This window comes from Syngnathoides biaculeatus, chromosome 2, assembly GCF_019802595.1.
Source record: "Syngnathoides biaculeatus isolate LvHL_M chromosome 2, ASM1980259v1, whole genome shotgun sequence".
Lineage (NCBI taxonomy): Eukaryota > Metazoa > Chordata > Actinopteri > Syngnathiformes > Syngnathidae > Syngnathoides > Syngnathoides biaculeatus.
The window spans coordinates 8,736,386-8,763,293 of NC_084641.1; the positions used below are offsets into that span (position 1 = coordinate 8,736,386).

A 26,908-nucleotide genomic window follows, 5' to 3' on the forward strand; every position below is an offset into this window, starting at 1 on the left:
TGTTCTGTTTGACTGAACGACAGTGTACACAGAAACTACAGTGGCATCTTAAAAAATCCACTGTGACAAAGTAAAAACATTCTGGCATAAACAGGGATACAGATCTTCCTTTCTGCTTGACCTAACAGCCGACTAGGACAGAAAAAAATAAAAATAAAAAATTAGGTTCGCGGGGTGTCACATGCAGACAAACACCTTTCAAAGGTCTTATCAGCAGCAGCCACCAGCAGAGAATGACACAGTGAGGCAGATGACACACATGTCCCTGCACTTCTCAGAAGAGGCAAAACAGTGACAGAGGTTTCTTCATACAAAATCCTTCCTGGTTTTCTTTAGCTGCAAATAAAATCTGTTTTCGCAGTTTGTGATTGTTCAGCCATTCTTAAGTTGTTTTTTTTTTTGTTGTTTCCCCCTCTTAAATCCATCCATCCATTTTCTGAGCCGCTTACCCTCGCAGGGGTCGTGGGCATGCTGAAACGTATCCATGCTATATTCGGGCGAGAAGTGTGACACACCCTGGACTGGTCACCAGCCAATCACAAGCACATATAAAGCATTCGCATGCACATTGACGCCTACAGGCCATTTGGGGTTTGCACTCAATCTAGAAGACATGATTTTAGGATGTGAGAGGAAATCGGAGTGCCCGGAGAAAACCCAGACAAACACGGGGAGAACATGCAAACTCCACACAGGTGGCGCGTGATTTCAATATTAATTTCTTAATAATTAGCGGGGATTGCCTCCACCCAGCACTGCCGCGACCCTCGTCAGGATAAGCGGCTCAGAAAATCGATGGGTGGATGGATTTTGATTAATTGGGATCCATCCACCTTCAGCCGAACCTGCAAAAACAATGACCCCACAGTCCAAAGGCAAATTGCAGTTGTTGTCGAGGTACCCGATTTACTGGAATACTGTAGCCTGGACTGATGAACAGTCAATCACAGGACTGATGACGCCATTCACACGCCACAGTTTCTCTCTCTGGACTAATTGTGTGTCAGCCATCAACTGTGCTGCCAACAAACTAAATGTTTCATAGACTTGCACAAGTAATTGTGCTTGTTGAGATTAGGGGCATCTACTCTGTGTCATTATTCACCACTCGTCTGATCCTTATCCTGCATGTGTCCTTTTAGTACACAACAAAGCAGCCCACCACTCCAGATATTTGTATGATCACGTCCTTGAAAACCTGTCTTTTACTCCTCAGTAAGAAGCATACTCCTCGCTAAAAGTGGAAGTATTTCCTGACATATGTCGTCCAGAGATAGCTGGAATAGGCTCCAGCATGCTTGCAACCCTAGTGAGGATAATCGGTGCAGAAAATGGATAGATGGATCTTGGGAATAAGGCCATTTAGCAGATCAAGTGCTGTCTTTCCTCCCTTGATTCAAGGTGATTTATTTTTATGTGCGCCGGGTAGCACAATGGTGGTTTCAGGGGCATTTCACCAAATTCATTTATTCATTCTTTTCATTCATCCACTTATCCATATTAGGGTCACAGACATGCTTGATCTTATCCCAACTATATTTGACCTAAAGGTGGTTTACAACCTGAACTGGTTGCCAGTCAATTGCTGAGTACAAATAAACAAAGAACCAGTTGCATCACTTTCACACCTATGGGAAATTTAGAGTCTTCAGTTAACCTACCAGGCATGTTTTTGGGATGTAGGAGGAAACCCACGTAGAACTGGTTGCCAGCCAATCACAGGGCACAGAGAAACAAACTGTTCACAACTACGGGCATTTTTGAGTCTTTAATTAACCTACCACATATGTTTTGTGGATGTGGGAGGAAACTGGAGTACCCGGACAAACCCCACGCAGGCACATGAGTACGTTAGAACGTTCAAACTCCACACGAGCAAGGCCAGGATTTGAACCCAGGACCTCAGAAGTGTGAGGCAGATGTGCTAACCAGTCGAACACCATTTCAACAAATAATCATGCCATAATTATTAGCTGTCTATGAGGAAGGGTGGGGTCTGAAAATTATACACTTTCATCAGACTCAAAACCAGCGAGGAGGCCTGGTGAAGTTTGAGAGTATTGTTAATTGTGCAGGGCTGCAGAATTAATCGAATTTTAATTGCGATCATATATTTGGATGGCACGATTAAATGAGCCTGATCGTCAGTCATATTTTTACATTTTAAATGCAGACACTGGTGCATATTATGAAAAGTGCTTCATATGCAGCAGTGCCAACAACCTAGACAACCAGCCACCGGGGGGCGAACTAAGATTTATTGGTTGCTAGCAATGCGTTGTACGCCCAACTTCAAAATAAAAGCCAATAAAAGCTACTACTACATTATACAACAATTAACAATTATTTTAAATTTGACCCTCAAAGCACACACAATGACTATTAACAATTGTAGCAGCGACTGCCTTGACTTTAATTTTTCATCTGGCCTAAATAAAATGGAAAAACCTTGGGATTAAATAGAGAGGGAAATCACTAATGCTGAATTCTTTGCAGTTTGTGACCGTGCACAACTGACCAATGTTCAAGCAGAACAACAGAGACGTGTATTGGGTGTTTTAAATAAAAGGTCGGTGTCTACAGTCATAGTCATATCATGTCATTATGTTTTTTGCCCAAACTCTTTTCGCTTCCATTAAGTTCCACTTTTTGATTTCCCTTTGTGGGGACATGCGATGGGTGGGACATATATTTTTTTAGTATTAGCTATCATTTATTCTTTTTTAAAGATTGGGTTTGCAATAAAAACTGTTGCAGGCTAAAAAGTACCCCAATAAAAATAAAGATTTTTCCTAAACATGAGGAATAATCATGATTCCAGAATTGATCAAAAAAATCATGATTATTATTCTTTTAGTTTTCCATTCGGCTTATCCTATGGACTATGTAGAGTCTTCGATTAACCCATGTTGCACGTGCACGTTTTGGGGATGTGGGATGTAGGAGGAAACCGGAGTACCTGGACAAAGCCCACGCAGGCATGGGGAGAACATGCAAACTCCACACGGGGGAAGCCAGACTTGAACCTCGGTCCTCAGAACTGTGAGGCAAATGTGCTAACCACTCCTCTACCTACCGTGCTGCTACCGTGAGTGTTATTTTGGCCATCATTGTGCATACCCAAGTGGCAGGAACCAAACAGCGTTGGCAGCGTTATAGCTCTTGCTGTAATAATTGTAACTTCCTGTAGTCTTTGCACTGTAGCCACAGAGCAGCTCAAGTGCCATAATGTATCTTAGCATTTGGTAATAGTGGGCTTTTATAAAAAACTTTTTTTTTCCTTTTTATTAATCCTGAAATGTTCAAGTATTCTGAGGCTTTTTATACTAATAAGTGCGTGAAATTACATTAAATCATTAGTGACGTAAACTAGTTTGTCTTTTGGCATCGAAGCAAACTTGGGGAAAGGGTTTACCAGTCCCTAAGATTACAAAAATACAAGGCGTGTGATATTATGATACTGTTGTTGGCAGTAATGAGCTCAACAAAGTGAATCGCAACTGAATTATTACTGCTGGATCTCAACTTTCAGTGGAAATTATTACAGCGGAATCTATAAAGTCAAATGGCCCTGAGGTCATAAAAAAATTTGACCACAATCCTGGTGAAATATATGTTGTATGACATCTTTGAAAATCAGCTCAACATGATGCAAAGCATTCATATGTTGTGCTTTTTCTTTGTTCTTTATGACAGTTATTCCAAAAGACACACCAGGCTTAAAAAGATGTTTTCAGGGAAAAATACAGTTGCTATACTCTATATGGGATTACAGTACTGAATGTCTCTTGATCAATTGAATTTATTGAGCGGACCAGAATTTAACATAAAGTAACATAACCGTTCCAAGACTCTTGTCCAATGGACAATTTTTGTTTTGTTTTCAATTTGATTCTATTTTATTTTTCCACTTTTTACAGAGTTCAGAATGCCATCATGTATCTTGGACACACATAATCATTTATAAATCTGAACAAATTGTCAACTAGTATGGATGGGATGTTCAGGGACACAAATTACATTGTAGCAGGTTCGTTTGCGTGTGAAAACTCACCCAAGAGCAAGCAAAGTGAAAGAAACCTTTATTTGCATAATTTATTTGATGCTCATTGCTTTAAAAAAATAAAATGGTGGGGTGCAGTATTTTTTAAACAAACAATCTCCCCCCGCTATGCCCAACCTTTTTGTTCCTGGACGTCAGGTTGTCCTTTTCCGTGTCAAAGAAGAGAAGCAACAACAAATTAAAAAAAAAGTCACATCAGATGTAATTTCATCCTGTTCAGTGCACCGTCATTTCTGCGTCTTTGTAAGACTGATGAAAACAGACGTGGTGCAGCATAGGTCTCAGAGTTGAAATGAAAGTCTTGCAGCTTCCGTGCTTTAGTGGGTGAAAATTGATTTCCATTAAATTAGGAGGTATGGCCATGAAAGCGTGGCGCATTCAAAGCCTCACAAGTCATCAAGGTGATCCCATAGCGTGTCTTTTACTTATCAAATTGTAAAATATTGTCCATGACACCTCCTAACAGGGCCCTAATTAATACAGTAAATCAATTTTAAGCAGCTTGGAAAATGGACATGGACAATTTTGAATCGCTCAGCATAGCGCAGAGTGGCCTGCTGCGATTGTGACATTACGGCAAATGATGCCGGCAGATGTGCGGCAAAAAGAGTGATCTTCAAAACTCTTTTCCAATCTCATTTTGTGCACACAGTCGCTAACTAGACCTCAGATCGCAGAAATTGTACATGCAGGTGACTTAAATCTGCTAAGAATTTCTTAAACTACTGAGCAGGGATTTTCTTTTTCAAGATGTGTATTTTACATCATCCATCTATCTTCTGAAATGTTGCTCTTTTCAGAGATTTTTTTTTGTTCATATTTTACCCAAATGCTTTTTGTGTGCAACAAAATTTCAGAAATTGTTCTCACTGTTACAATACATTTGGTATTTCTGATGTTCATCCGTGTTCAATTTTTCTTGACAGCATTTGGAAACACACATTTGTATTTGGCAGTATTTTACACAGTAAATGTATCCTAAAATTTGACCAAGACATCAGCACACACAAGATGTTTCTATTTGTCGAAGAGGTGTTTCACCCCATCTGAGGAAGACGGTCAATTACTTTTCACAGTGACCAAAGCTTCTCATACCCAACAGCGCACATGCCATTCATCGCTGCAGATTAGAATTTTGCTTAAAGGGGAATTTCAGTGCATCACATGAACAATGTATCCAATAGGTCATGTTATATGTACTCTATTTTGACAATGTGATGTAAATCCTCTCTCCTTTAATAGTGTTTTAAGCTCGGCTCGCTCGTCAGACTTCGCGTCATTCCTGTCCGGAGAACCTTCCGCGGCTGCCGGCCCGGAGCTCCGGTGGCCTTTGTTGCTGAGCTTCGGCTAACGGCCTCCACCACCGGAGCTCTCTCGTCAGCGTAGCCCTCCAAGTAGTCAAACTCCAGCGTCGTTCTGTCCGAAGAACCATCCGAATATTCAACATTTTTTACAGCCACAGGTTCAAATCTGTGTGGAAGTATTCCTCTGTCTTCCCGATCAACCGATAGTGCTATTTCTTCATCAGATGAGGATAAATCCGAGAAATCAGCACTGGGCACAATGTAATCAGTAAATTGGTGCAGCACGTTACACGTCACATCCGCGCACGTAAGTCATGTGACTCGCCAAAATGGCAGCACCCCTGAAAATTCGTAATTGTCGATAAAAATCTTCTCAAAACACTATTAAATGAGAGAGGATGTAACATCACGTTGTCAAGATAGAGTGCATATTACATGACCTATTGGTTACATTGTTCATACGAAGCACTGCATTTCCCCTTTAACAATCATCAGACTTTGTGTGACATTGATGAGACCTCCTTTTACTTTGAAATATTCTCTCTGTCTTGGTCTAATTGAAACACTAGCCTGGCTAAATGCTTTTACACCTAGACACAGTTGTGCAGTCAAACACACAAGTGTTGACACAAAGACACATACCTTGTGTCGTTACAAATCAGGACATCCATCAGCGATTAGGATTTGATTCAGGGGTAATGAAGCAGTTCAGTGGTGCGACGTGCTGTGTGTCTCAACTGCACGTGACAAAAATGGCTAACTTCATGAGACACACACACACGCACACACACACACACACACGTAGAGCATCACAAATGTGACTCTGTTTTAATTTACATCACAGGTGCTTAGTTATCTAGAGTGAATGCATTTGCAGTTGATAAATTCGCCAATGGTCCCGTTAACGAGAAAACAAAAATATGGTCATTTGGCTTCCAGGCCACTGTTGTGTCACTTATATTTTTTGTGTATTCTCATGTGCACTATGAGATGTCAGAGCATTTTTTATTTGTAACCTCTGTTGGGTCTTTACATTTGGAACCTCCACAAAGGACATTGTTCCGGCTTCGTTTTGCTGTGTGACAAAAATTGCTAACCTAACTTCACCTCATAAGTTTTGTATGTCTGTAAGGTTTTACCACATTGTCACATTTTGAGGGGACGTGATGATGCACATCACACTCTAGCTTTTGGTGAATGGGAAGTTTTGACTGTAAATGTGTCTTGACATCCAAGATGCCGCACAGAAGCCACTTATAAAACAATCTTCTGCCACAGTCAGCTTGTCTGAGACAATAAGTATCATTACTGGGAGCAAGAAACTCAGCTTCTGCTCGAGGCCCACAATTGTGTAAACACACAATCACCGGCAGGGTGTTGACCCCCAGTCGCAGTTTTCATGTCAGAACATGCTGCCTGACCACCATTTTATATATGTATACTGGATAAGGAAAGTGAAACACAAGTTGGTTTCTATTCAGTGGAACCTCTAAAGTCGAATTAAAGGCATCCTCGGGTCCTGGGCAACTTCTCATTTGTTCAAATTTTTCCCACAGGAAATAATGGAAAGAGCAATAAGATGTTCCACGTCCATCCAACTAACATGATTGGGAGTCACCTTAGTGCAAGTGGTACCATCCACTTACAAATGGTCTAACTGGGGAATTTTTCAAAATATCATTTGTCATTCTGTAATTTTTTTTCTTTTTGCTTTGTGTTGAGAGCAAAATCTGAGTTACAAGCAGATTTGTGATAAGCAGCCACATGAGTGGAGTGGGGGAAAAAAAGAAAAGCAACCGTCGCTAATGCAATTGTAGCACTTAAGTGAACAGCACAAACATTGAAACGGACAAATAAAAAAGCTGCAATAATCCAAATTTGCCATCCTAAAGCTCACACAAAGACCAACTGGCAGTGTGACAGATGTCACGCGCTATGCCATGCTCTTTAAAGACACACATACAGTACACTGCTGTAATTACACTTTCTAAACATCTTGACCTCTGATGGCAGTGTGGCTCTTGCAATAGGATGCAGAGATATTCACAATCGCATATTGTTAATGTAATGTATTTTTCACAGTTTGACAAATATGTCAGAGTATTGTTATATTGAATATATACTGTTATATAGCATTTGTGTACCAATATTCATTATTATTAGAGGTATAAGGGCAGTGAGTTTGATGCTCATTTTCATTACCTTGTCACAGGTTTTTTTCATTCATTGCATTAGCCTTGAGCTAGCGATTTTTGTGGGGAAAATCAAGGTCTGTGATGTATTTGATCGTTCAGCGGGTTTAACTGTTTTTCCTTTTACAGTGAACTTCAAATGGGGAGTGACTAAACCAATATCAGCAAGGAAGAATCATTAGTCCTTGCTACTATGTTAACACCTAGGCCACCTGTCATGATCTGGTGGGTTCTGCATGCAATCCAGCGCTGGCTGCCAGATAGAAGTGCTGGAGCGGAGCTTGGATTGGACGACTTGCATAAGTGTGGCCTAGATCTCCAGGCCACCGTAAAATCCTCCTGGATGTTTTCTGACACTGGACCAATACATGATCTCAAAGATCAGATCTGGACACCCCTAATCGCAACCAGGCGTCCTGGTATAATGTTTTGTATTGCTGAGCTAAGCAATACCACAAAGCTAAATGTGAGACATTTGGGGGGTTTCTAAAGACATGGACGAGACACTTTGTGCCATCTTTTCATTGATTTCAAAGTCAATGGCCCTCTCAAAGGCCTTTAATTTTTTTATTTATTTATTTTTATTTTAACAGGATTCCTCCGAATCTTGAATGTCACACTCGAGTGCTCTCAGCATACTTAGCAGCCAAACAGCCCCATGAGGTGGAGAGGTGCACGCCGCTCTTCTGCAGCCCATTGAGGCGAATTGGTAAACAGGTCCCCACCCGCCCATTGACTTTGCCACCACGTGGAAGATTCAGATTGCACCGGTTGCCGGTCGGCTCAAACTGTTGAGAGTCTCTGCTGACATGCGTCACTGCACTCTCCTTGACTCACTGGCAGAGTGCTCTATATGTATGGAAATGAGTCGTAATCACCATAATATGTGTCCCATCTCTTGTATTGTAACCACGTTATTATATTTTCCCCAGCTCGATGCCTTTTTGCCCTTTATCCATCCAATTTCCCTCTCTATGGGTTTCCTAGGCCTTTCCTTCTTTTCTTCCCTTCTTGGTGTCCTGCATGTTTACCTTTCCACTCATCCAGATGATAGCAGCAGGTGTGAAATTAATTATGCTTAAAATGGTTCCTGTGTGTGCTGAATTTTCTTCCTCCGCGTCACTGCACCACCCATCCGTAAACTTACCCACATTTTGTAACTTTGCCAAAGCATCTTCACCACCACCGTCTCATTACCAATTACCGGTAAGACCACAAGGTGTGTTTGTTATTGTAGCAGCATCGCACCGAACCTTTCATAAGTATCTCATTATTTCCCACATGCAGTTGTGACATGTGGAAAGTGAAAGTGTGAGACGAAAATCATGAAAATCTTTTTTTTTTCTCTCTCTCCAACATCCTTTTTCCTGACCTGATGCTTTCTCACTTAAATCAGCGTTGGCCCCTATGAATGTGGCCGTCAATAAAGTATAATCATATTTGAGCATTGTTTTTTTTTTTTAAAGCCTTTTAAAATCATCTTATGCTGCCGTTTTCTCAAAATCCAGGGTAACACCTTGAGGCCATTCCTTGAAAGAAATTTCCATGCAGATTTACTGGCGATGTGCCTCCAAAGCTGGCAGAACAAATGGCTGCCAAGGCATATTGCCTGAAACGTTCATTTTGTTAGATTTGCTCACATAAGTTTCTGTTAAATCATTTAAGCGTTATACAGAATAAACCAGCTCCATTTTTTTCTGTTCTGTCTCTCTTAAGCAAAGTGACTGGATTCTTAACAAGATCACTCAAAGGAAATGTTGCTGAATGATGTCAATCATATCTTTGAAGCAAATTCATATGTCAGATGCCAGGAATTACTAAGCCTTCAAGATGAACATGTCAAATTACTATGTACAGAATATTCATAACTTTGACATGTACATTGTGCATGGTAACTCGCATGCTCCAAAACTTAACTCTATGTTGTGCATTTTGGGTTTCAAATTGAGTAACTTTAAAATAAATTAAAGGCATTTCATTTGTGAATGGCGGCACAGTGGCCCAACTTGAAAGCGTTGGCCTCACAGTTCTGAGGACCCGGGTTCAATCCTGACCCTACGTGTGTGGAGTTTGCATGTTCCCCCCATGCCTGCTTGGGTTTTCTCCGGTAACTCCGGTTTCCTCCCACATCCCAAAAACTTGCAACATTAATTGGACACTCTAAATTGCCCGTAGGTGTGATTGTGTGTGAGGCTGTTTGTCTCTATGTGCCCTGCGATTTGCTGGCAACCAGTTCAGCGTGTACCCCGCCTCCTGTCTGTTGACGGCTGGGATAGGCTCCAGAACTCCCCGTGACCCTTGTGAGGATCAGTGGCTAAGAAAATTGGATGGATGGATGGATGGATGGATCATTTCTGCATTGTACTCATGTCAACTCATTTTACTTGTTTTACCTGCTGAAGACTTGTTTGTCTTCATCCCTGGATGAAAACCTGTGAATGCTAGTCCTTAGCTTCTATTTCATTGCTTGGCCTGCTATCTTAGATGTAAAAAAATCATTTCTGAGAGATTCATTTTCATCTAGAACACAGGTGTCTGGTGGCCAGATCCAGCCTGCCATATTATTTTATGTTGCCAGATAAAACCATTTGCTCAAATCTTTTGCCAAAAGGTGTGCCAAAATTGCAGTTTGTCTTCATTTTTAATAATGTTGAGATATAGTAAGAAATGTCTTAGTTACAAAACCCTTTTTAAAAAAAATAGCAATGGTTGAACTAACTATCGTTTGGATTTCAAACTGGTAAACCATTACTTTGTTGTGTATATGAAAGAACAGGATGAGGTGATGAAACAGCCCTTTGAGGGAAACGCCTGGTCTGGCATCTGGTCAACAACTTTGAGGAACCACAGAGTAGTCATTGGCTTTGAGGACTTTGTTTTGGCTAAAGGAGTCTGTGTTCTGTCTATGAGAGAAAAATATGCGCCAACAACGTGTTTTGCTATCAGATATCTAGGGATGTTAACGACCAGGCCGCGCCTCCTAACATCCAGTACCTTCGGAACTCCGCGCATGACATTAAACTTATTTGCTCTTAGTGCATTTACCCACATGTTCCAGAAAGGCCAACTAAAAAGACTAGTTGTTTAAGCACTAGTTTCATGAAGACAGTGGCATGGAAACAAAACTTGGACTCCATCTGACACTTTACCTGCCGAGTCTGCGCTTAGGTGGAAAAGCAGCAGCGTTTCGTTGCTGTTGCCGGAACACGTGCAGGGCAACTTGGCGAAGATGTTCACAATAGAAAAAAATTGATACCTCACAAGATCTGTAATAAAATCAAATTTACACACTTTCCGCTCAGACGCAAGTGCTGAAAGCCATTTGAAAAAGGCAAACAGTATGTCGTGCTTTATCTACACTATCACACAGCCAAAAGTGCTTTACAAAGCCTCGCATTTAACCACCCCGACACACACACACACATACACGTTTATACACTAAGTCAGATTAGGATACTTTACTAATTTACTTTGCCTCTAACCTTGTTATGGGCATACAGGATCTAAGAAATAATACAAAGAGAAACCCTTCTGGCAAACAGGCAACTTCTCTATGTAGGGTTCTTCAGCTTCAGAATTTTTTTTTTTTGGTCTGAAACTGAGTGCATTTAATGCAGCGGGGGGGATGGTCCTTGCTTCTTGGAGAATCCCTCGTGATACTTTGATGCTTGCAGGACTAATGACTATTGAGCTAGAAACCTTTAATTTGTATATTTATGTGTATTTACTCACACATGGGAACTCAGCAATGTCAGAGCTATGGAAATTAATGACAATGGACAGAGTAATCCTATAATTTAATTAGCAGATTTTCCAGAAAATGTTGGGTATTTTTTATTCTTCAGTTTGTAACTGTTCTTCCTTGCTCCCACTTGAAGACTTTTCTTAAGGTTGCTAGGCAACAGCGAACTGTTGTATATTAAATTTTTTTAAGTGTTTTTTTTTTTTTTGGATGGAGGGCTGGCCAGGAGAAGGGGGCACAACGGGAGCAGCATCGAGCGCCCCACCCAGCAGCCAGGTCGGGTGGCGTCACACCCTCGGTGGGCACCAGTGGGCTTACCACAGAGTTAATGATAGCTGGGTGAGCTCAGCAGACCTCCAGCAGTGAACACAAGGCCACAGTGGGGGTCAAAGTAATGGCAGGGAATGGCTTCCAACCAGGGGCTGAATCAAGAATCCCCTGGGAGAATGCAGATATTTATTTATTTTATTTATTCATTGTGGGATTTTTTTCATGAAACGGAGACACTCAGTTGAGTAACTTTGTTTGCTTTTCAACAAACTTTTTTTTTTTTTAAACCAGAATTTTCTGACAGTCCTCACAATAGGAATCAGCTCCGTAATAAGTATGCTAATCAAAGTCTCCAGTGCAATAAATGCAGCTCTTTTATGTTGTTGTTCTCTTAGCGCCTGTGATTGACATGCTGTAATCTTGCTAATTAAGTACCTCCACTTTCTGCTTAGGGTCTATTGTGTTCCAGTTACAATAGCTTGGCCTGGTTGTGAGCCACAATATGGAAACTTGTGTTGGATACCTGTTATTATCCCCCAGTGTTTAACTGTCAGTATTCAGAGGTTTTTCATTTAGCACATTATGCTTTGTTTAAAAAAAAAAATCAAATAAACATTCCAAAATTCCAATATCTTACTTTTCAATTAGCTTATAACAAATAAATTACTTGTTACATTTGTGAAATTGATTCAAATGTCACAGAAGTAAAAAAAAAAAAAAGGCAAAACAATAAAAATACCACTTCATAAATGCACAAAGAATTAAGTTCTGTCGTGAATGGGGAAGAATTAAGTTTTTTTCCCATTTCATTTTCATTATTTTGGTGAACCCTAAATTTCCACATTACACGGAAACACAGAGCCAGTGAAAATGACCTCATTTTTTTCCCCAAACAAACATTTGATTTCCATTCTGTGAATGTAGCTTCTGTAAAAATGTCAGGACACATTTCATGCCCATGTTGCAGACAAGTACTAACTGTATCCATATATGTTTTTTGCAGTCAATCAGAGAGGTGACGGGTTACGTGCTGGTGGCTCTGAACCAGTTTGACTACCTTCCGCTGGAGAACCTGCGGATCATCAGGGGTACAAAGCTGTACGAAGGCCGCTACGGGCTTGCCATTTTCCTCAACTTCAGGCGAGATGGGTACTATGGATTGAGGCAGCTGGGCCTTAGGAACCTCACAGGTAAGCGATAGTTTACTCACTTTGATGCCAAACATCTTTGTCATCTGGATCTTAGGGGTGTAAAAACATGTCCGAAATGTTTATTAAATTTGAACTACTACAAAATAAATTCATGTGTCGTCATTAAAACAATCTCTGATCAATCATACTGTGTATCTGAAATGTAAACATGCTTGGATGATACATTAGAATCTGTGGACATGAAGCTGTATGCAAACCAATTTTTTCCTGTCAAAACAAAGTTGCTACAGGAGAGATAAAGAAATAACATAATATAAATTATTTTCACGAGTCACTGGAGCTTCACGCCAGATATTGGCGCTTGAACCTCTTCTGGCGATTGTTTCCCTTCAAACTACAAATGTACTTTTTGTTTTGATGTTTTGGAAAACGTCACAATGTCCTGCTTGTTTGACTTATGCGTTTTTAATAGCAGCAAAATTAGCCCTCAGAGTTTGAAGCTACGTCACTGTCACCAAATTAATTTTCTCTGTTGTATGAAAGGATCAAATATCTGTGGAAATCCTTATTTCTCCCCTTTGATTACATTTCTGTTTATGCACTCAACATCGTTGCTCTTTTACTGAGTCTTTTCATAAATGGCTGTTTTGTGGTTACTGTCCTTGTATAGATATGCACACAGTAGTTGATTGTATTTGCACTATTTCTCCACTTAAATTTGCAGTCACGACCTTACAATCATCTCAGTGTGTGTCGACGTGACGCTATCCGACATTATCCTTTAAGATAGATTTGAAAGGGATCTTCTCAACGAGAGGTTGCTCTGCCATTTACTCCAGTGGCTCATTTCCTCATTATCACCTTAAGACACCAAAGAAGCAGTTTTGGGTCAACATGACATACGCCGTCGTGTGAGTCAAGTGCTTCATCAGGTGTCCCAATGTCATTTTTGCTGACTTCTGGAGAGGAGCAGAAGTTGTTGATGGAGAAGTGGTGCCGGAGCGACAGCTGATAAGTTAAAGACTGAAGCAAGCCAAAGATAAAAGGTCACTTATCTTGTTGGATGCATGCAGCAGAAAATAGAGAAATTATGTGTAAAACTCAATGATGCTACAATCTGTGATCTACTGCTGGAGTTGGGCGCTAGAAAAAAGCTCTTCATCTCCATTGAAATGGCATCGCCTGTGCCAGGTCCAACTGTCCCAGTCTCCACCACTCGCAAATCCCTGGCAGGTGAAAGTAAGACAAAATAATCTCAATAGACCCGTTGAAACCTGCGAGCTAAATGAAACTGGCGAGAGAGTCTGTCAATAGTTCAATATGCAGCGTACAAATACGTTCTTGAACCACTGCGATGTGACAGTACGTGTTAATTACATTCAAAGCAGGTATTTTAGAAAGTAAACAGTTTTACAACAATACCTAACTATATTTATAATGTACCTATGGATAAAAGAAAGCAATGCGTGTGGCCCAAATGTACACCAGCAATATACTACGTACGTATCTTTATGCCTGTTAAGGGCCGTTCAAACCAGTGAGGATCTTTTATAATACTGTATCACTGACTCTTTAACAAACATTGTTCTATTAATCCGTTTTTTATCGATTATGGATGGATAATAGGACGTTTTTTTGCCTCTTGTCCGGCTCCTCATCCTTTTCTCATCTGGATCATGCTTTTTGTGTCATGTCTCCGAACCTCAGCTGTTTGTCACAGGCGATCAATGTCCGTAGGGAGAGTTAGAAAGTCGGGGCAGCCGGCTTGTAGAACTTCTCGACCTCGTGACAGGTGGCAAAGTGGCATTGGCTGGGTTATTAGAAAGTTAACTTACAAAGGTTAAAATGAAGGAGATCAATAACAACAAATCAGTAAGAACAAGATGAGTGCTGGGTCGTGACCACGTTATCACTCAAAGCAGGAAAAGAAAATTTAAAACTATTAAAGGATATAGCAAGATGTTAGAGGAACTGATCGGCTTCATTAGCATTTTGTCATCTCCTCTGGTATCGGCTTGGATGAAAATATTTTTTAGCACAAAAAAAAGGGAATGGGTTCCAGCTTTAAGGAGCTGCAGATTGTATGGAGTGTGCAAAGCACACAAAAGTTGGTCTCTGCCGTTAGTCTTGAAAGACTTTGGGGCAAATGATACTTTGTTGTGGTGATGCTCTTTCTGTAAGAACAGAACAAAATCCTGGAGTGTGCCCACTGGAACAAAAAACTTCCAGCATGCATGTCCTCCACAGTACAGCCAAGGAACAACGAAAGTCAAATCTCAACATTTTGGGTGGAAAAGCAGCATGAAAGAATCATCAATAGTTGTTAACTTCCAAAACTAAGACAGGAAAAAGAGGAGCTAAAACCCAAGAATGCTTTAAAGTGTAATGCTTTATTTTCTGCTGGGAAGAAGTCGATCTTGCATTGGGGGAGTGTGTGGGCATTTTAATCACAGTGTTACCGGGAAATGAGCATGGCTGCATTTTTGTAGCCCAGATGTCCAGCGTTGGGGTTTTTTTTTTCCAGACTTTATATTTTGGCATTCGTTTTAATGATACTCTTACATAGTTTGGGCATAGGCAAATTAAGGATTTTTTTTTTTGCCCTTATTTTGAGTTCCTTTCTTTCTTTTAACTGGCCCACTTTCAAGTCTGTTTGCATAGCGTTTGTACAGCAGTGAATGGGGAAGATGAGCAAATATCTTCAGATGGCGGGTCGTAGAATGACTAGTTGAAAATATTTCACTGTAAAAATGCTCTCTCACAGTTTAGGCAGTATTTTGGAGTGGATTTTCTAGAGTCAACAGTTCCCGCAGTGGTTGGAATCAATTATGGCTCAAAAGATTCTGCTGTTGTTGCAGTTGCAAAAAAAGTATTTAACCCTTCAGAATTAACTGTATTTTTTTCAAGATATTGGTCATAAATATTCTTCTGAATTTCGTAACACACTGGTAAAAATAGACAAATACAATTTGCTTTAACTAAATCCACACAAACAATTGTTTTTGTGTTTTTCTTGGACACACCATGTAAACATTCACAGTGCATTTGGAAAAAATTGTGAATCCCAACAAGAATAAATCAGATTCCAGGGTCAGCCTGCCCACAGTCAGAGATTTGGAATGTTAGTTGAAGATTAAAAAAAAAAAAAAAAAAATGCACATCTTTGTTGCCCGATGTGAACTGTGCTTCACACTAAAGGGATTACATTATAAATCAGATTACGTACAATTGAGATTTATTAACTGATATGATCCTGGATTCAAGCCCAGGTCCTCAGAACTGTGAAGGAGCTGTACTAACCAGTCTTCCACAGTGCCACCCTACTTTATTTTCTTCGTCAATGAAATTTACACTGGATACATTTTTGATCATCAACAATTACATTACCCTTCAATATTTCTGACAATAATCGGTTATTTAAAAAAAAAATCCTTCATGATGACAACTGTGATTTTCAGTTTTTGCACAAAATTCCTTAAAATACCATGTTGTGAAAAAAAGGCTCATACCAGCAATGCTTGTGCCTTTAAAGAGTGAGAAAAGAGAGGGTTGCAACACATTAATAATGGAGCTTGTGTCATCATTAAGGCGCTGATAATCAAAACACATCTCATCGCTTCAAACGGTGGTTTGCTCAGAGACAGTGCTGCTGTTTGCTAGGCAAGGAAAACCCTCACTATTCCTTTTATTTTCCTTTCTTGTCCCTGTTTTCAGAGTTCAACAACCAAATTGTTTTTTTTTTTAAAAACATGAATAAGACTCATTCCAGTGTTATGTAGTGCCAAGTACACCTTGGCCTTCTTCTCTAAAGCTGTCACTAGTAGGAAATGTGGCCAAATGAGCCTCAGCGATCTCCAACCTGTTGTTGCCTGTCACTTCTCTGCCGCACAGCGAATCTGTTGAATGTACGCTGGCCTCAATTGACACCCAAATCAGGATCACGTGCAATTCTGCATTCCTTTTCTTAATTTCGCTCATGCTTAACTTCCAATTTCCCCTTGTTGCAAACATATAAGGACCTGGTGGTGTGTCAGAAGGGCTTCGTGGTCAATCTTTTTGGTCTGGAGGCCTCAGATTGCTTTTTTTTTTTTTTTAACTTCGTCTTACCTGAGATGCACGTTAAACCATTCATCCATCCATCCATCCATCCATTTTCTTAGCCGCTTATCTTCACGAGGGTCATGGCAGTGCTGGAGCCTATCCCAGCTGTCAACGGGCAGGAGGCAGAGTACATTCTGAACTGGTTGCCAGCCAATTGCAGGTCACATGGAGACAGTCACTGTTTCACTTTTAATTATAATTCTAAGAGTGATGTACATTGTCACGTCGAACAATGAATACAAAATCTTAGGGAACAAAAAATATAGATAAAACAGACTGAGGCTCTGCTCACAAAAATTGTACTTTAACAGAAAATAAACATTTCATGAATGGGTTAACGGGCAGTATACTGTCAATAAAGTTTCCTGTTGGTTAAAGAAAAAGTGCCAAGTAGCACAAAACAAGACCGCACCTCTGACGTCTGTGTTGGCCATTCAAGAGCAGGATTGGAGAAGCATCTTTAAACTACAAAAGATCAACAAAGTGGTGGGCCCAGACTTTGTGACCCCGTCGAAGAACCCTTTGAACTCACATTATCAACAACAGAGAACTTAATCTTTGAATCAGCTACCACGTGTGTTTTTAGGATGTACCAAGAATCAGAGTACCAAGAGAAAACTCATATAAGCACAGGGAGGATATTCCACAGTGCCCGCCTTTATATATGAACTACCTAATAAGCATGCCTTGATTAGTATGTTTTTTTTTTTTTTTTTTTAGTTTTTTGCAGTTTGTGGAAAAAAGGAGTTTTCATACCACCAAGATCCTTCAACCCTCCATTATGAGCCAACCTCTCAATTGACAATGCTGTTCAGAAAAAATGAAAATTAACTTTAAATTTTAGGTATTTAGGGATTTTTTTCTGTTGGTTTTTTTATAGTGTTTTGTATTCAATTCAATTGTTTTTTGCTATAGTTAACAATACTCCGATATCAATGATTTGATTCAGTCAACCACAAAAATACATTTAAAATAAGCAATATTGCATTTTAGGACATATTGCTGCATAATTTAAATGTGATTAATCTATTAATTAAATAGCCTCTAATTAATTAGATTGATCCACATTTGACAATTTTACAATAAAATAGTTTTGAAAATTTAGTGAGTTAAATCTTTCTTTACCAATGTCACCTTAAGTGGATTTTCCACTGAGCAGGTACGGATGTATTTTTTTTGTTTTGTTTTTAAATCTTCACAATATCACAATTTTAGAAATGGAAATAATTAGAATTATATTTTGACCTCTAAAATTGACCAGTGGTGCTCAATCAGATGACCATAGTTTCGGTGAAATGTGGGTTGTTATCAAAGCCTCCCAGGAGACGTGCTTTGTTCTTTGGCCATTCAGTATCCAAGGTCGTGAGCACTAAGCATTTCTTACTACTAAAGAATGAAGATGATTATATTATGTTAACAAGTCAGTGTGTTGTGCGCAGCTTGTGTCTTAGCACAACGTTCCCGTTGTGAGCTGGGACTGATCATTTTCTCGTCGATCCGCTAATGATATTCTCTGAACTCTGCTGACAACGGGGTTGCTTGTTGCTACTTGTAACATAATTTGCCACAGAGCTAGACTTTTATCCTCCTTTATTTAAGCTTTCTGCTTATACCTATACTTATTAGCGTGCTTACAGAATCATTGTGGCATGTTTACATTGTCTCCTCAAATCTCCACGGTGACAAAATCTTGGTCAACCACTTTGCTTATTAACAGGATTAGCATTAAGCTGCTCACGAATTCTTTTGCTTGGTCTTCATTTGGCTCGAGCTGATAGCAGGACTGCTGCTTTATTTGGATAAAGAACAACAAAAAGGTTTTTATTCAGGCCGCCAAGTCCATCACACCATTTCCTCCTATGTCTCCATTGTCATTTTTCACAAGAGGTTTTTCGGGGACGCACAGGGGGTGGGTTTGCGTGTTCGCCCTGTCCATGCGTGGGCGGACCCCGCCTCTCAGCCAAAGATCCAAGATATAGCTCTCCTGTGACCCTTGTGAGGACAAACGACATGGATGGATGAATTTGTCGGTTTCTCCAGCTATAATAGTTTGACACCACTCGACTTGCCTGTGGGTGGGTTTTAGTTTAAGAAACTGGAAAGGGCTAAAACGCTAGGAGTGTTTGTAAGTGCGGGGGGTTGCAGCAAAAGTGGGCGGCAGAAAACGGAGAGAGTGGACAAAAAGTGTCATCCTCTGCCTCCTACATGGACTCCTCAGTGCACACAAAAAAATTTTCATCAGGATTCATGGCAGAAACAACATCATTGGAGACTGGAAAATTTAATCGGGGGGTTTAAAACACAATTATCAGGAAGGGAGTGGTGGCGCTTTGGATTGGTTGATGGGGGTACCGTGAAACGCACCACCCCCGCGCTGTCGGCGCATAGCCACTCCACTCCCATTTGTCACCGAGCACAATATCTGTTTGGGTGGCAGAGCTAATAATGGAGAAGTGGGGAAATGGGACTCCAGGGACACACCTTCTCTCTGTGAAGATCAGATAAGTTTTGTGCCGACTCTCTGCTCGCAAAGATGGTGACATTTATAAAAACACACCACACTCTGTTGAAAATGTGTAGCTTCGGGGGTATGACAGTTCATTTGGTCCTGGTCTACTCCTGGCCCGTTTTGCTGATTCATCACTTTTATTGGATTTTTTTTTTTTGCATCATCTACCAGCGGCTGGTGTGTGGTCCGCTGTCAAAACTGTGAGTCATAAGATCAAAGAATTCATTTTCACATCATCTGCTTTCCTTCTCGCCAGTTTTTCTCTCTGCGTTCGTGGGAACAAACAAGCTCAGAGCCATTGATGGCACAGTTGAGTGCTTCACACACTTCCACACATCGCTTCCTCTGAGACGCCGCTTCCATTGCACTCTGGTCTTTGGCTCCAATAGTGTATATTCTTAAATACAGATGACTGAAATGAGCTATTTTCCGAACTCTACAAACAGCTCCCAACACTGATCACTTTAATAAGTACACCTCAACAATCTAAAGTCTGCCTAAAACATGATGTGAAATAAGTTGATCTTTGGAAATGAGCAAATGTGCATGTGTAGGTGTTACACCACCGCTGACAACATAAATAAATATATTGTCAAATAATACTTCTGTATGTTAAATTTAACCATCTTTGTCAAGGGAGAATTTTCCTTTTTTTTTAAATCCATGTATATCCAATTATTGCACGTGGATTGCGATGGAATTGTTCAGTTATCAAGATATTTACCCACATCTGTTTATTTGCCATTCCAAATATTGTTCACTTGCAGGGAATTATATTTGGTTTCCTTCCATCTCAGGTAAGAACCTACACAGTGACCGTTTCAACTGTAGGATGAAAAAGACTTATATAACAGAGACAGCTCCCAAATGCTGTATTATTCATTTCGTTCTTGTCTTGCCTCACGTGTGCAAGATCCAAAGAAGACCTGAAAGATGGATGCCACCAGTTGCCTCGTGATCAGTTCAGGGAGCACCCCTTCCTCACCTCTAGTCCTGAGGTATGAATGGCGAGGGGTGATCTCTTTGTACTAATGACTGTGGTATTGGATGCAGTCTCTTCTGCCTCAATTAACTTGAACCCCCTCCAAGGTGATTGACACTTTCCTAGTCTCTCCCACTTCATGAAATTATTATTTGAATTGGATCGTTTGCCATTTCAGGTGGTGTCTGTTGTTGACAGAAGTAGCTCCCCGAATGAATGTAATTAGTTTGAGTTCCCTCTAGTTCTGCATGCACTTGTAGGGCCACTCTGAGACATTTCCCAGACACTGGAAATGGGAAACGGCCGCTGGTAGTCGAGCCGTAACCATGCATGGCAAGTTTGAAAACAAAAGTCACAAAAGTTGTTGATTGTCGCTATTTACTACAGAAACTTACTTAATAATAGCACACAGCTTGACAGTTGTTTTTACATGCGCAATGGGACTTTCGTGAAAGCCATAACAAGTTTTTTTTTTTTAATCAATTTTTTACTCATTAAAGAAGCAGCACTCGGCTTTCTTCGAACAACAATTACAAGTTGCTTTCCTAGGAGGATCCCAGCATTCACTTGTGGGATGATTAATTGGCATTTAGGAGGTGAATCCTTTGTTTAACTCTTCAGGTCTGCATATGGATATATCGCTTTATCATCCTCATCTCGCCAAACCACGGTCAAAAAGCCTTTTAAAGGGGTCTTTGCACAGATTTGCTTGATGTGCAGTCCTTGAGGATACCTGGTCTTGTTTTCCGAGGACAAAAAGAAAAGTGATGCACTATTCTTCTCTACTCTCCACCGAAGCGTCCTCAGATACTCAGCTGTGTGTCACAACCTACAAGAAAATACCAGCAAGTGTAAAAACGCGTACTCATCAGCAGAGGACAGATCACTATCATGGCTTTATTCATCAGCATAATTACAGCGAGACGGAGATGTGGGACAAGTGTCGAGCAGCACTGATGAAAGCTCATCAGCGGGTTCCCTGCAGAGCATCGTGGTTACTGGTTGCTGCCGGCTTCATCATCGCCCACAAAAGACTTTAGAATAGTGGCTCTTCGCTCGGCTGAATGAGAGTAAAATGAGCATAATTGTCGACTGAGCAGAGTTTGGTGGAGGACGTCATTACTACTTTCTTAATATTCTGTTCTGGTGTTACCACATTTCCTCTTATAATTTTAACCCATATGGAAAAAGATTTTATTTTGTTGTTATTGTTATTTCAATACATTTCCACCGAGTCACTGGAGACATGGTACGCTTTTATTTCATTGAAATAGAATCATCTGTGAGGCATTTATTTTTAAGGCTAATGGAAGATGAGTTTGAAATCAAATTTTCTTGGGATTCTACCTTGTGGGATAGACTTAATTGAAACTATTAAGGCAATTATAAACATTTTTAGGGGCGTCTCTTATTCAGTTTTTCACAATGACTTTTAATGTATTTTCATTGTCAAGTAAATTTGAATTATTTTACATCTTTCAGAGATGTCACATGAGGCGTCAGAAAAGTAAAATCAAGTATACATAATTAAGCTATCGCTAAATTGGCAACCATTTAGTGCATTTTAATCTTAGACTCATTTGTTGCCCCCCTTTGGTGCAGTTTATTCAGGCAGGTGTAAATAGCGCAAACGCTCCTGTGGTTTGGCTCGCAAATGAGTGCATTCATTTGAACTCTAAATGGCTCTGGAACTGACACCTCGTTTGTATGCTGTGATACAGTGAGCGCGCAATACCACAATAATATTAGCGATACCATCTGCTGCAAACAGGATGAAGCATTGTTGATACATTATGTCGCCAGCACGCTCAAAAATCATTATGATGACATCACTACAGGTGGCATGCAAATAGATTAGACCTTGGATTTAATGGACACGTTTTCATTTGAGCATGTTCGCACACCAGCATTCATACGACGTCTGATAGCAACATCTTTTCGCTATAAGAATGAAGGTAAACTTGCTCTAGTCATGCTTTTGTAGCCTGCTAGGTTGTGCATGAATATGATCAGTTATCAGTATATGTCATATTTGTTGCATTTTGTATTTGTGCAGCCTTGGTTGCTAAGTCACAATGCAATGTCACGTGGTTTGATGTGAGACATTTTGGTAGGATTAGAATGAACACGTATCATATCGGGGCACACTAGGGCATGGTTTACAAACCCATCAAATGATTCAAACCATGGCAAGTGAAATACAGATGGGAAAGCACCCGTAGGGATTTTATTTTATGCCTCATTTAAATCCTAAACATAAGACACTGACACACCAACAGTTGATTTACTTTAACAGTTCCCTTTTGCTTGGTTTCTATAATTTGTCTGCATAATACATGTAGGAGTGGATGAGTTTAACATCCAGAGCTACAACTCACAGACCTTCCTTGAACTAACCATGTGACCTTGCCATCACAAAATAGTAATAGTAAAATTCTGTGCAGTGAACATTTATTACTTTCCACACAATTTCTTGTCAAAATTGATTTTCAGAGCTTGAGCAATAACACCTTCCCTCACTTTTCTTTTATTTTTATTTTTTTTTCCTTCCACCGCTCATATTGGTGTTCCATCTCTGTACTCACTCCTCTTGTTCCTCCTCGCCAACCCTCCCATGTCAGGCCATGGGTTTTATGGCCGCCTTGTGAATTACAAGACTAGGTGGCAATGGAAGTGAGCGACATTGTGGTGAGCAGATGGACGGGTGCAGAGTTCCAACCCCTGATGGAAAGATCGAAGTTCGGCAGGCGGGCATGGAAAGTGGAGGGAGGTTGCCGGGGGGGATTTCTTAGGTCACTGCACTTAAAGCTAGTGAATACCAGCCACTATGCTGTGAGACATCATCAGATGCAGAGGGGGAAATTACTGTATCTATTTCTGGTTGATTACTCCCAAATTGTTTTTTGATAAACTGCACTCTATCTATCAATCTATCTATCTATCTATCTATCTATCTATCTATCTATCTATCTATCTATCTATCTATCTATCTATCTATCTATCTATCTATCTATCTATCTATCTATCTATCTATCTATCTATCTATCTATCTATCTGTCTATCTGTCTGTCTGTCTGTCTGTCTGTCTGTCTATCTATCTATCTATCTATCTATCTGTCTATCTATCTGTCTATCTATCTATCTGTCTATCTGTCTATCTATCTATCTATCTATCTATCTATCTATCTATCTATCTATCTATCTAATCTAATCTATCTAATCTAATCTAATCTAGCTGGCGAGCTAGCTATCCCAGTGACATACAGTGTATATGGACTTGCAGCTGAATGAAATGCTCTTCCACTTGATAATAGGTACATAATTAACCTGTGTGCCCACTTTTATGGACTTTTTGGGGGTGGGGTTATTCCTTGAGATTTTTTTCATGTACTAAATGTGCCTTGACTCACTAACAGTCGAGAGGCATCGCTCTGAGTAATAATGAATAACGCAAAGGTACAATAAATGCTTGTCATCTTTCTGGAAAAGTTCTTTTTTTCATAGTCCTCATTAGCCAGAGGGTGTTTTTCTTCATTTTGTCTTTTTTTTCATCAAAGTTTAACAGCCTTACATATTATTAGTAATAGTACTAGTCACCGCAGTATTATTATGACTATTATATTTAGTTTATTCGTTCTTGTAATATCCCTAAAATGTTGCTTAGCTGCTTATTCCATGATGAATCTAACCACCATTACGGCATGCCAACCGTGTGGTCCTGATTGGAATGAAACAGTGCATTCTCCTCCTCCCCCCACAGCCTCCGTCCATTAATGTAAAACACCCCTCTGATAAATTGTCCATTGTGACGGGAACGTGATTACACGAGGCCACGGCTGTGGGCCGTTCAGCGGGCAGACAGAGCGACATGTCACCTCTAAGAGGGCTTTGAATAAATGTCCGTGCCTTCACTAAGGCCCGTTTCGTTAATCATGATGTCGGATGGTGATGATTAGCTTCCTGTGTGTGTGTGTGTGTGTGTGTGTGTGTGTGTGTTGTGTGTGTGTGTGTGTGTGTGTGTTCTACACCCAACTCACTTGGTCTTAATAATCAGCCCAAGGAGATAATACCCGTCAACTAATCCAGCTCTAATCTAAAGCACATTGTAAGGTTTTATTTGAAATTTAATTGCATAGGACATTTCATATACTGTGTGTGTGTGCGTGCGTGCGTGCGTGCGTGCGTGTGTGTGTGTGTGTGTGTGTGTGTGTGTGTGTGTGTGGTGTGTGTGTGTGTGTGTGTGTGTGTGTGTGTGTGTGTGTGTGTGTGTGTGTGTGTGTGTGGTGTGTGGTGTGTGTGTGTGTGTGTGTGTGTGTGTGTGTATGGGACAGTGGGAAGTTGGGGGGGTGTAAAATCTGGCAGTATTTCATATTGTAGGAGAAGAGCAGGAGAGGTGATTGCATCTAAATCCCTAAACTAGGTTAGACAACAGTCTGAGAAGGACACTGATGTTGTTTCTCCTTCTCATACGGGTCACAGCTCGCAAAGGGGGGGAGGGATTACTAAAGCATCATTTCATCACCCTCAAAATCTGTAATAGTAACAAGAAGAGGGATTAGACTTCATTACCACACTCCATGTGCAGGCATCTATTAAGGAAGACTGCTGGCCAGGACAATCAGTTTTGTGAGCAAGCAGAAGGAGACGAGTTCAGTCTCAGTACAATGTCGTTACGTTGGACTGCGTGAGGTGAAGCAGGTCCAGATTCATGTTCGCTCTTATTGGTGCCTCTTTGTACCAAGAGACACTTGAGAGAATGTTCAGGGTCTCACTCGAAGTCAGCTGGGAAAGGCTCCGGCACACCTGCGACCCGAGTGAGGATAAGTGGTACAGAGCACGGATGCCTGGATAATTCCCCGTTAACTGGCACAAGAGGGTCATCAGGCAAAGATTATGAATACACTTTGACATGTGGATTTGCCCACATCTGTCAGAAATGCTGACATCTGTTTAGTGAACCAAACACGACGTGACTTCTCCCAACTAACATCATTATCTTGAGTGTTGTACGTATACATTACAACTCGCTTTTTCTCCCTGCTCCTTTTGTTACGCTCTGGTGTGTGATTAGCCCAACCTCGGGCTGAAAAGGAATGAACATCTTTGAGTTGCAAATATATTTCGGGTCCATCCTCATTATACTTAACTACTACTGAGTATTTTTTTTATATAGTTTGTGCTGGTTAAATAAAAGTTTTAATATGCTGCTCTGTCTTTCGGGGAAATAACGACCTGCTACTGACCTCATTGAACATTTTTGAGTGTTTTTTTTTTAAATTCTACGCAGAAATATTTGACTACACAGTAAATGTTTTATATTTTTGACGCGATAGGTCTTCTCATTAATTTACAGATACTTTCAGATCACATATGTGTGACTTATTTGTTCGTCCAATGAACGTTGTGTCTATAACTTTACAAATACTGCTGACAGCCACCACATTCCTGCAATTTCCAATGTTTCCATCTCTCCCATTTACAGAAAGTTAAAAGAAATGAATGAAATAGTCTGGAAATTGTACTTTCCTTTTTTCGATGGTTCCACAACGAAATTCTATTTTTGGAGGACCTACGAAATGACTGTGGTATTGAATTGGTCTGCCAATAACATTTATCTTCACACTCAGATGCACTTTGGCGAGATCTGTATGCCGGTACTCTGAGATTATTGTGGTTCACCTTGATCTATTGATTTCCTGCCATTGTATACTACTCTTCTATATTCACTGGTGGCTTCTCTCCTTGCAGAGATCCTCAACGGGGGCCTTTACGTTGACCAGAACAAATTCCTTTGCCATGCAGACACCATCCATTGGCGTGACATCATCAAAAACCCCCAGGCGGAGCTACTGGTGGTGCCGTCCAACAACAGCAACCTTGGATGTGAGCATTACACGAGCGTGGAAGCCAGTGGATGACAATGACACTTTTTGGAGGTGATCCACATGCCGAGCCACAATAGGCTCATAGCTGTTTAGTCATTGCGTCTGCCTACTGGTCAACAAGGGGGAAAATCACATGGTGTTAGATCAGCGTGTGAATGTTTGTGTCTGCGCTGTGGCCACTCTGCAGCAAAGCCCATGGAGTTCCTGTCTCACTGTGCTCTTTTTAAGCCTCAACCAATCTGACAGCTGCTCATGAAGGTTCTGCTGGTACTGCTGCCCCTTGTCTGCAGGCCCTCCGGTCCACTGGTCCCTCTTCTTTAGACACAACGGGCGTTTTTGTCTGGCGGACATTCAATGTCACAAGAAGAGGCTCCTCATGGCTCATTTTTTGGATTAGCCTCTCTGCTTGTTTCAAGTGAAGTTTAGAATATTAGATCAAACCCATCAGGATGAACAGTAAGGACAGCTTCAGTGCCAGACATTGAGCATGCAACAAAGGTTAAGGGGGGTTTACTTGAACTTGAGTTCGCACGACAAAAACGACTGATGACCTTTCGTTTTCAGCATTCTGCTGTTGACTCTTAAAATCTGCAGAGAGCTAAGTATCGTGCAAAGTTGCCAACTTCACGACAAAATAGAGTTCATTTGATGAAATTCACCAATGAAGGAGGATGATGCAGAAAAACAACAAAGACTTGAGGAGGCGGGC

At 40.6% G+C, this 26,908-nt stretch overlaps 1 protein-coding gene across 5 annotated transcripts in view; it reads left to right on the forward strand.

Annotated features, from left to right (window-relative positions):
- LOC133506541 (receptor tyrosine-protein kinase erbB-4-like) overlaps positions 1–26,908 on the forward strand; it is a 182,902-nt gene that overhangs the window by 93,412 nt on the left and 62,582 nt on the right. For all 5 annotated transcript variants that reach the window (XM_061830790.1, XM_061830783.1, XM_061830801.1 and 2 more), the window contains exons 3-4: positions 12,575–12,761; positions 26,063–26,197. In XM_061830790.1, coding sequence (XP_061686774.1) covers positions 12,575–12,761; positions 26,063–26,197 — 322 coding nt within the window. The remainder of the gene's footprint in view (positions 1–12,574; positions 12,762–26,062; positions 26,198–26,908) is intronic.